General features: G+C 39.0%; 1 protein-coding gene across 1 annotated transcript in view; it reads right to left on the reverse strand.

Annotated features, from left to right (window-relative positions):
* Nucleotides 1-12,175, reverse strand: part of Trim44 (tripartite motif containing 44) — a 107,081-nt gene that overhangs the window by 53,846 nt on the left and 41,060 nt on the right. The window contains exon 4 of the mRNA XM_041678806.1: nucleotides 5,684-5,703. Coding sequence (XP_041534740.1) covers nucleotides 5,684-5,703 — 20 coding nt within the window. The remainder of the gene's footprint in view (nucleotides 1-5,683; nucleotides 5,704-12,175) is intronic.

The raw sequence follows: 12,175 nt of genomic DNA on the forward strand, positions 1-12,175 counted from the left end.
TTTGGATATAATAAACCTTCATTACAGGGTAGCTACAATTATTGTTGTTAATTTGCTAGACAACTACACAGTAAAATCTGCTAAAGAATAGGCATAAACAAAAGCACAGTATCTGGCTATATCTTATCCAACAGCCTAGAAAGTCAACACTCAAGAGTAAAGAAGACAAGAAGACTCCAGCTGGTGAAAAGGAAGAAAAATCTATTCCACAGGATATAGGATTTTGTTGTTGCTCCTTCCTTAGTAGAGGATGACTGAATATAGAACCTAGTCCAAATATTCATTACTTAGCCATTCTTTATGCTGGGAGACCTGTATTTCCCTCCTTCCTTTATACATCAAACTATTTTAATCTCTCAGCAACTATGAAAACTATGGAAAAAAATTCCCTTTGGCTTGTTGAAATGGTAAAGTGTATATATCATAAATGAAAGAAATTTTAGATCAAAGGCAATCTTCCCTGAAGTGTTAATCGGAATAGATTGAGCCAAATGGTAGTTCAACACAAATAAGCTGAATGGAACCCAAAAGCACGGATTTAAAGCTTAAGAAGAAAATAAGAATCCTCTTTCCTCTTTTTGCCAATTTAGAACATGCTCTTAAGAGCACATAATACTGAAAAAGGGTTTGTCAATTCCCAGTCCAAGAGAATCCGGCTGACACATATGGCAGTGTGGCTGGAGGGAGACAGCTTGACATCTTAGTTACTAGTAGAGAAACTCTATGCCTTGTCACAATGGCACTGAGGTATCTGCAGTTAAACCTCAAAGCTAGTCTCTCACACTTCTCTACATGTGTCCCTGTACTCTTCTAATCAATGTGACTTGGAATGTTGTCATAACAAAATAAAACTGTTCAGCCTAATCAAGCTCTGTCAGGATAGAAAAGTCATTTCCTATCCCATGGAAATTACTTCTGCTAAGCTCTTGTCTCTTAGCATGGTCTTGTTTGAACTCTCTGGGGAAAACAAAGTCTAGAGCTGTGTCTGTCCTAGATTTCAAGAAGCTAGACAATAAAGGGGTAAAGGGCCATGGAAAATTCGGTGTCCCAACCAAATTCCTGTGCAAAACGGTGAAAATGTAGTTAATAACTAGAAAAAAAAAAACACTGATTCAGGATCATATTACAAGTCTAGTGCTGGAGCTTAGATATGATTTGTCCCAGTGTGGCCATAACCGGAAGTAATGTAATCTTTAAAGGGTGAGGCTTACTGAAATGTGACTTGGACACTGAGGCATGACACTGGGAAGGAATTAATTTAGGCCTATGGAGTTGGATTAGTTCCAAGAAAATGAGAGCCCAAAACCTCCCGCATTGAGCCCCTTTCTGTACATATTCAAGCTACTATGATGCCATTTACAATAAGGTCCTCACCAGAGCCAACAGAGAGTGGTGCCATGATCCCTAGAACCTTCAGAACTACAAGCAAATCAATGTCTTTATGTAGTACTCACCCTCACAAATTTTGTTGCAGAACACAAAACAAAAACACCTCATGTAAGTCAATTTACCTAGGCTTATTTTGTTTTCTTGTTTTGTGTTTGTTTGTTTTTGAGACAGGGTTTCTCTGTGTAGCTTTAGTACCTATCCTGGAACTAGCTCTTGTAGTCCAGGATGGCCTCAAACTCACAGAGATCTGCCTGCCTCTGACTCCCGAGTGCTGGGACTACAGACCTGTGCCACCACCGCCTGGCCTAATTTACCTAGGCTTATGGTTACCTCCAGTTCATTTTCCACTCTGAAGACAAAGCAGAGACATCTAAAATACAAACCTACTCAGGTCAATTTTTGTTCAAAGTGCTGTTTTTTACTCTTTTTGAGAAGTTTCATGTAGCCCAAGCTGGCCTCAAACCCTTAATCCTTCTGCCTCTACTTCCTGAATGCTGGGATTACAGGTCTGTGGTTTAAAATTCTTTAATGACTTTCCACTGACTGCAAGATAGTGCAAATACCCTAAGAAAGTTTCTAAAAGATCAAAATTACTATAGTGCTTTTTATCTTCTACTTTCTCTTGTCTAGGGTTTTTACATAAGAATTTGCCTCTGCCCACAGGAACTAAGTCATGCTCATCCTTTGCTGCCTTCTCTCCTTCCAGACTTTTATACATACACTCTTTTCTGTTAGGGCCTTCCTTCCTTCCTTCCTTCCTTCTATTCATTTACTCTTCTTTCCTTCTTTCCCCTCCTCCTCTACTTTTCTTCCTTCCTTTCTTTTTTTGATTAGACAATGGTTTAACTCTTTCCTCAAGCAGCCTGAACTTCCCTTATCACTTCCTCCATCCTGCTGCTTTAAAAGTTCACTCTTCTGTCTAGACTCTAAATGCACAAAGTAGGTACCATGTCCGTCTTAGTCACCATTATGTGCGTAATGGTGTGTAGCACATGCCTATGCTACAGGAAGAACATAAACTAATTTTAATGTTTATTTCTTTATGTAAGTGATTTCATGAATTTATGTGTAGTCCATGTGAACAGGAATCCACAAAGGCTAGAAGAGGGCATCAGATGCCCTGGAATTAGTTATAGATGGTTGGGAAGCAGGTACTTCTCTTAACTGCTCAGCCATTTCTTCAGCTCCCACAAACACATTTTATTTTATTTATTTTTTTAAAGATTTATTTATTTATTAACTATACAGTGGTTTGCCTCTCTGTGGGCCAGAAGAGGGAACCATATATCATTACAGCCACATGTGGTTGCTGGTAATTGAACTCAGGACCTTTGGAAAAGCAAGCAGTGCTCTTAACCTCTAAGCCATCTCTCCAGCCCCCCACAAACACATTTTAAAGGAATAAAAACATGGGAAGAACTAGGAGGGTAGAAACCATAATACAGAACAAGCTTGTTCCTGAAATGTTTTAAGGTAGACTCTGAAGGCATTCTCTGACGTGTCTGGCCCAAATCACTGCACACCAAAGTGGGTTATTTCTCTGGAGTTCTGAAGTGGAAGCTGAGAAATACAGCTCTTAAGAAAAGGAAGTACTAAAAGATGCAGATCCAAGACATCATTTAGAGCATTTTAAGGAAGGGGTTGAACAGTGCCAAGTCCTGTTGATCAGTGGAGTCCCATAGACTCTCCCAAAACATCACAGGCTATTGCCATCGTTCTTCATTATTCTCCAGAATTTGATGGCAAGACCCTATTGTTGAAGACCCCACATATTTGAGTCAGTAGACATGGGGCAATTGAGCTATACTGACCTAGAAGCTTCATCTCTAGCAGCTAGCTTTCACAGTAGTGGAAGATACCATGCAGGCTATTGGGGATGAGGTGGGTAGGTTGTATCCGATATTCAAACTCAGCTGTAAATCTGGCAAGATATGCCCATGGAGAAGAGTGGGACCAATGTTCTGGGAGTAGCTGAGCACTTTCCTGGTTGGATTTAATGCCAATCCACAAAAATGGGACACATGCCTGCTACCATTACCTGGCCCAAGAATCCACAGCTGGGTAGGTCAGGAGCCCCAGGGAAAAACCTACTATTATTCTGCTTAACAGACATCATTTTAGCTCCCTAAATATTTATCTTTATAGCCATATATTATTATTATGTTTTCAACCCTTATCAGAGAAGTTTCTTTTGCAGTAAATGATGATTAACACAGAGACTCACAATTGACCAATATGCAGACTAAGATATCATAGACTGCTCAGCCCTAAATGGGACATCAGTATCATATGCCCTCCTCTGCAAAGTCCTCAGAGGAGCACTTGAGGAGGAAAGACTGTAAGAGCCCGAGTTAGTGGAGGGTTACTGTGAAACAGCCTTTCAGGACAAGACAGATCACTACCCACATGAACTCACAGTGCCGGCAACTGCACTCACAGAGCCTGCATAAAACCGAGCCAGCCAAAATCCCAGACTGTGGATGAGGGAGAGGCTCACAAAGTCCCACTCTTAGGTGAGGATCTATTGGGAATTGATAGCTGCTGGGGGAAGAAAAATGCCAATTTTTTTCCAGGGTTGTGATAGTTGATAGGTTGCCCATATTCCATTGGATGCTCCTATACCCATGCACATAATGGCAGTACTAAATGGACTCAGTGGGTTTAAAAGGAATACATGGAGTTGGAAGGTAAAAAATCTCTGTGGGGATATGGAAAAAGTTAGGGAGGAGGAAGTAGGGGGTAGATTTATCATATCACATTATATTCATTTATGAAATTTGCAAACAATACATTTTTAAGTAGAGGAGGAATTCAAAATGTGGTAATCAGCTCTGTCAACTTGACAGAATCTAAAATTACTTATTAGACAAACCTCTACGTACACTTGGGAGGGGTCATCTAGGTTATATTGGCTTCTGAGCATGGCTGTAGGGAATTATCTTGATTAGGTTAAGTGGGGTGGGAAGCCTTTCCACTGTGAGTGGCACCATTCCCTAGGTGGGATCTTGGACAACATAAAAATTAGAAGGTGGGGTGAACACAGCCTTCACTGCTCTGCTCTTCTGCTGCAGAAGGAAGGTGACCAGCTGTTTCAAGTTCCTATTGCCTTAACTTCCCCACCATAAAGGATTGTACCTTGAATTGTGAGCCCAAATAGACCCTTTCTCTCTTAAACTGCTTTTGCAGGGTTTATTTCATCACAACGACAAAATAAAAACAAAAAACAAAACAAACAAACAAACAAAATCCAAAAAATAAAACCTGAGACAGGAGGAAAAGGAACTATATTCATTGGTCAGAAATAAAATCTGAGCCAAAAACTAGCTCTCTGGGCAATCTAGGACAGTTTGTTTAGATTCCTTTAAGAAGGAACTGAGCTACATTAGTGGCACTGAGTTCTGAGGAACTCTGGTCTCTGCAGAAACCATTCAGGCTCTACTAGGACAAAGACAGTGGATCACCTAGGGATATAGTCTTAACTGCACAGAAAGAAAAATGCTTGAGGTGAAGAAAAACCCACTGAGATTCTACTTAAAATTTACTAGGAAGGAAGGACTTGTGGTTAAAGTAAAGTTCAAACAGCAGAGACCCAGACACCCTTTTTGATATCTCCCTGTTAAGTCCTTTAGTCTCCATGACAGATGGGGCCTGTCTGGACCATTACAGTTTGCTTGATGGCACAGCTGCAGCATTTCCTAGATAGAGTCCTTTCTCACTGCTCAAGCAGATGGAGAGTGAAGAGAGGAAAGTCAAGCCCGAGTTCATTATAAGACTGAGGCAATAATAAATGCTCTGTTAAATTTCTACCAACTGTTGATACAGTAAAGTACAAAGGCCTCTCTCCCCTTAAATAATGTTTTTTATGCCTATGACCTAGTATTCATTTTGCTATTCATTCTGACAGAAATAATGCACAATCTAGAGCACATTCAGAAAACCCAATTTATATCAGAAAAGAACATGGTAAGTTTAGTATGTCCACCTGATATTCTAATTATCATTCAAATACAGAGCCCGCTCTTCTGAACAAGGACTCTGAATGTGCTAAAGAACAAAGCAAAGTCCCTGTCACTATGTACTTTCCAGTCCACCTTTATCTGAAATTTACAGGCAGAAAATGACACAGATGGGGAAGGAGATAGGAGTCCCACAGAACAAAGGCCTCACAGCCCTGGATTAAGACAGATATTCCTTTTCTCTGCACTCCCTTGCTTATCTCTATTTTAGGAGCATTAGAAGGTCACAAACATCATTCCACTCTGAGAACAGACAAGCAGCAAAAATGTAGTCATACCTGGGTCCTTCTTCGTCACCCTGAAAAACAAAGAAGAAAGATGGTTAGAAATCATTATTGGTAAAAACTGACTCAGAGTTCTTTAATTTCATGTCCAAACCAAAAGCATGGTTGTCTACTTATTTTAACAAAGACAAACCAAAAGATGTCTAAGAGCTAAGACAAAGACTAATATATCCCTATGTTCAAACTACTCAGCAGAGATGGACTGATAATTTGCCCTTGCAAGCATGGAATGTGAACACAGACCTAGGAGGTCTAAATAGTAGCCTTGCTTTTTTATTTCTATGGCTGGCAGTATTTAGTTCTCAGCAAACCAAGAACCCCAAAATAGCAGCAGGTCTTGGGCAAAGTTGACCAGCTACGAAAGCATCAAGCTGTTTTCTTCAAAAACTTATTTCTGTCTTGGTCTAGCACTTTTTCTTGAAATATGAACACAGTTGTTCTAATACACAGCATATTGAGGTGGGAAGAGTTCTAAATCAGGACTCAGGAAACAGAGGCTCTAGCTGAAGTTCTGAGACTTATGACAATGTGCCACTGGGACATGCTAATTTGTAAAACGATCCTTGGTTTTCCCATCTGTTAATGGGTAGTTTGAGCATCAGTAATTACCCAAATAATACTTTCCCTCTTTTTCTTATTCATTCTGCAAAAAAAGTGTGTATAATTTTTCTATGTGGTTCATTTTCTTGACCTAACTTCCTCAGTAACCATCACAGCAAATGATTTGGCATCTCCCTCTGTAACGAAAGGAGAGCTTTCAAATGGCTCTGAACCTTCCCATAGCAGTCATTTATCCTTTCACACTCCCTTCTTCAGTCAGTAGAGAACATACCTTCTGGTTATATTCCCAGAGAATCAATGAATAAATTATTCCACCTTGTGTAAGCTGGAACTAGACATCCTGGGATCAAATCTTGGCTCTATCACTTACTAGCCAAGTTATTCTGCCTCTTTCAACTTCAACCTCCTAGTTTATAAAGTGAGATAATAACTGTCTCTGTAGTAGTAAGATCAATAAGGATTAAATAATGCTCATAAATGCTAAGCATAGTACCTGAGTGGACACTGTTAATAAAGGTTACTGATTAATATTAGCAGTAATTCAGTGTGGATCACTAAAATTACACAAGTGTGTGTAAGTGCTAAGGATAATCTCCTATTAGTTCCCAACAAGGAGCTCATACTCAGAAGATAAACTACATATGCTATGGGCTCTACCGAAGTGATAAACAGAATGACTTCAGAGACAAAAGGAAGAGAAGGTGACATATACATTGATACTTGGATAAGCAGGATTCTCCCAGGCCGACAATAGTGAAAAGTGGAAGGAGCACTGTCCTAACAAGGGAAAAGACATAACAGTTTAATTAAAATAGACACAATAGTAGATAGACAGACAGACAGACGGATGACTGATAGGACAGTAGGAAGAAAATTCTAACAAGAGCAAAGACATGATAGTTTAATTAATAGAGAGATAGATGATAAGATAGGAAGGAATGGGGAGAGGGGCAGAATTTGGGTTCTGTGGAACTAGAAAATGAGGACGTGGCTATGTATTTGGGGCAGTATGAGAGAGTGGGGCTAAGGGCACTGTGGGTTAAGAGTGCAACTGGGATAAAGACTGATTACCAGAGATTAGGCCTGTAAAGGAAGCTCCAGCCAGGAAAGTGATTTAATCATTCTATGTACCGGAGACTGAAAAGAAGGGCATTTTAGCAGACTATCAAGGGGTAAATGGTCTAAGGGCACTAATCATTGTGCTTCAGTGAGAGAGAGGGCACAAAGTACTGAAAGGATGATATAGGGTAGTAGAGGATTTTCTTTGCATTTTGATCAACTTACACATCTCAAGAGTACTATAATACAGCAAGGAAAGTCCATATAATTTAAATTTTATGAGTTATACAACCATCAGTGACACAATTTCTCAATTATCTTTGGCTATTTAAACATAACGATTAAGAGAACCTTGTAGGAAAATACATCTAAGTGCTCTCCCATGACTTAAAGCAAGTTCTCCTCATAGCCACAGATCTTGGTACAATGGATATGAAATGGGATTTGTGTATGGTTTTCATTATACCCCCCCCCCCCGTTCTAGCAATTTATGAGGCTGAGGAAAAAGAGTGGTGAATTAGAATCCAACCTACATAGGAAAACTTGTATGAGATTGAGTAGGATTTCTGAGTTATAAAAACAATCTCACATTAATTCCGGCATAAAAGTTTGGTAATTAACTTTTCAAGATTCAGTTTTCTAAACAAGTATGTGACAGAGTGTTCAATAATGGGGACTATTACTGAGCTTCTTCTGAACTACTCATTGATACTGTTTATGAGGGAACAGAAGAAAGGAAAGGCAGTTTTGTTGTATTTCCACTTTTTTCAGAAACAACAGTCACTACTACAAAGTATGCAGAATGCCAGAATAAGTTTCACTATTGAAGGACTGAACACAGATGAAACAAGCACATTTACAAAGTATACGTCTATTTAGATGACGTCACCAAACATCCAGATGACTATAACTTGCTCGTAAAAAAATATGTACAAGCTGGTCCTGGTACCCCAAATGTTCACCTCTATCTAGAAAGCCTTGCTAATTCTAGGTCTCCTTTAAGATCAGGCCTGATTCAGAAACTTCCTTGCTGTGGGACAATGGTCTTTGATCCAGTCACTTGTATTATTTTTAATAAACGCTGATTGGCCAGTAGCCAGGCAGGAAGGCAAGAACAGGAGAATTCTGGGGAAAAAAAAAAAGCTCAGTCTGCAGTCATTGCCAGACGTAGAGGACACAGATGAGAATGCCTCGCTGATGAAAGGTACCAAGCCATGTGGCTAACACAGACAAGAATTATGGGTTAAGATGTAAGAATTAATTAATAAGAAGCCTGAGCTAATAGGCCAACCAGTTTATAATTAATGTAGTAGACCTCTGTGTACTTCTTTGGGACTGAATGGCTGCAGGACTCTGTGTACTTCTTTGGGACTGAATGGCTGCAGGACCAGGTGGGACAGAAACCTCTGTCAACACTTCCTCACTGAGAGCTTGGGAAAATGATGTTCTTTTCTAATCTCTGTGCCTGAGGAGTTCATCCTCCTCACCTAGCACCGAAAGGAAACTGATGGTGACAGTACCACATGGTATCTCCCTCACTGGATTTCAACTATTTGAAAAGAAACTGTATTGTTCATATCTAAGGTGCATAAGAATATAGTAAATAATTACTTAGGAGTTCAGGCAAAGATATGGCAGGATCTAATATTAATTTTTATTGCCATTATAAGTTAATTCTGGCTACAAATAATAGAACTGACTTCTTAGATTAAGCAATATTCCCAAATCCCTCCATCCAACATCGTGAGTGCTCTTAGTGACCTTTCCTTTATACTTTTGACCAGTGGAAATAAGGTTCACCAAGATTCAAGTTGAATCTAAAATTTGCTCATTCAGGTAAACCTGCAATAATCACGACAAGTTAAATAGTAAAAATGAGGGTAAGACAACCATTGTCCCTAAGAATTATTGTTTCTTAAGAATTTAAATGCTTTGCCGGGCGGTGGTGGCGCATGCCTTTAATCCCAGCACTCGGGAGGCAGAGGCAGGCGGATCTCTGTGAGTTCGAGGCCAGCCTGGTCTACAAGAGCTAGTTCCAGGACCGGAACCAAAAAAGCTACGGAGAAACCCTGTCTCAAAAATTTAAAAAAAAAAATGAGAAAAAAAAAGAATTTAAATGCTTCACAGCATTCATTAAAGATGGTAAAAATTAGTAATAATTTTGCATATGTTTAACATGCAAAATACCACAAAAATTAAATTACATCAATGCCTAAGATTCTACATTTAACTTGTTTGAATCATATCTTCTTCACTACAGAGTAACACTAGATATATTAGACAAGTAGTTTACTCTTGATTTCTCAGGGTGCCCAGATGCAAACCCAGAACCTTAGCATGCTATGTGAACATTTCCACTGTGCTATGTACTAGTCCCAACTAGGCATTTAAAATGATAGTGGATATAGCTCATATTGAGAATATGACATTCAATTTCAATTAGCAAACTCACATTTTTCTAACAATACCTCGACACAAAGTAAAAACTAGTGGGTTTTTTAATTCAAAAATAAACACTTAAGACATGTACACTTCATTTTTAACAATTTCTCCCCAGAAACAACCTTTCCTAGGATTATCTCATTGTAACTCAAAACTCTCCTTTCAAAAACTGTCAGAGTGTTGGGGGATATACTCAGTTGGCAGTGCATCTAGCATGCACAAGGACCTGGGTTTTGTCCACTGTATTACATAAATTGAGTGAGGTGGCATAGGTCTGAAATCTCAGCACTTGCGTAATAGAGGCAAGAGGTTATTCTCAGCCACATGGCAAGTTTGAAGCCAGCCAGGGTTACATAAGACCCCATCTCCAACAAAAACAAACAAAACAACAACAAAAACCATATACATGAGGCAGAAAACAGAAATGTTCATGAATTACAGATTAAAATAAGCATATCATTCTATTTTTACATTCGGGTCACTTTTCATACACATACCTGGAGGGGGGCCTAAAGTCTTTGGGCAATATTGTAAAAACAGAGTAAAAACTAGCAGGAGTGTTAGCAAGACACTTCACTGGCAAACGGGCTTCCCGAGTGAACACATGTTCTCTAGATGTGACCAAATAGCTCTATACTGTATCCTTCTATTTTATGAAGTCCTTGCTGAAATGGAAGGACACTGAGGCAGAGGTAAAGGTCAGACTACAGACTGCAAGGAGACACAGGAAGTACCCAGACACCCATTATTTCTTAAGCATATTATCCTGAATAATAAAAATTTGGATAAAATATTTTTAATATTTAATTCTGATAGAGTAGAAACTCAAGAAAACAGAAGGGGATACTTCTTAGCTTGAATTATGAAGCAAATGTATACCTAATTCCAAAAACTTACAAAAATATTAACATAAAAGTTACAGATCAATACCCCTCACGAAGTCATAAAACCTTAAATTAGCAAATACATCATGATTGAATAAAACTTTATCCCAAGAATATAAGGTTAGTTTAATATTGTAAAATTAACCAATGCAATTAATAATTATAATACAATACAGAAAATCCATATAGTCATTGATAGATACAGAAGACAAAAGATAAAATTCAGTATAATTTATGACTAAGAACATTTTAATTTGATGAAGAGTACTTGGAAACACCATGACCAATGGTAACACCCTGAGTACTGCCCTGTACAGCAGTGAAGAGAGCAAGACTAGATCTTCACCGTCATGCAGACACTGCGCAGGTGGGCCTAGGCTTTAGAGGGAGAAGCAAGACTACCGTCGATAGCATGACTGCTGATGCATAAAACCCCAAGGAATCGATAAAGCTACAGGTATCACTAATATGGGAATTCGACAAGGTTACAATACAAGGTGAGAGCTAGAGAGATGGCACAGAGGTTAAGAGCATTGACTGTTCTTCAAAGGTCCTGGGTTCAATTCCCAGCAACCACATGATGGCTCACAACCATCTGTAATGAGATCTGGTGCCCTTTTATGGCCTGTAGGCTTACATGCAGGCAGAAAACTGTACTTATATTAAACAAATAAAAAAACAAATACAAGGTGAAAGTTCATTTGTTGCTGGGGACAGTATAAGAAGTTACAACTGCTTGGAAGGCAAAGGAAGAAGGACCCCTTGAACCAGAAATCTGAGGTCAGTCTGGGTAACACAGTGAAACCTGTCTTAAAGGAAAAGTATTTTATGTATAACATAAAAAACCTGAAAAATAAAAATTAAAACAATTCTTTTTATACTACTGAAAATACTAAGGACACAAAAATATATTTAGCAAAAGCAGTTTAAATTAACTGAAAATTTTGAATCATTTTTGAGAACATATAAGATAAAACCTATAAATTAAGACATATATACCATGTTTCATGAAAGTGCTGTTTTCTGTAACTAATTTCTCTTCAGGAGTTCTATATTCAAGGCATATTCCCTTCTCATTCATTTTCAGATGTCTAATTTAGTATGTCCTAGTGTGGATTTCTTTTTTTTTTTAATTTATTTAATTATTAAAGATTTCTGTCTCTTCCCCACCACCGCCTCCCATTTCCTTCCCCCTCCCCCAATTAAGTCCCCCCCCCCTCAGACCGAAAAGCAATCAGGGTTCCCTGTCCTGTGGGAAGTCCAAGGAACCCCCACCTCCATCCAGGTCTAGTAAGTTGAGCATCCAAACTGCCTAGGCTCCCACAAAGCCAGTGCATGCAGTAGGATCAAAAAATCCATTGCCATTGTTCTTGAGTTCTCAGTAGTCCTCATTGTCCGCTATGTTCAGAGAGTCCGGTTTTATCCCAGGCTTTTCCAGACCCAGGCCAGCTGGTCTTGGTGAGTTCCCAGTCCACAAATAGCATAAAATATCTTGGGGTAACTCTGACCAAGGATGTGAAAGATCTATTTGACAAGAACT

This window comes from Microtus oregoni, unplaced genomic scaffold (genome assembly GCF_018167655.1).
Source record: "Microtus oregoni isolate MIOR12 unplaced genomic scaffold, Mior012 000031F_ref0000149, whole genome shotgun sequence".
Classification (NCBI taxonomy): domain Eukaryota; kingdom Metazoa; phylum Chordata; class Mammalia; order Rodentia; family Cricetidae; genus Microtus; species Microtus oregoni.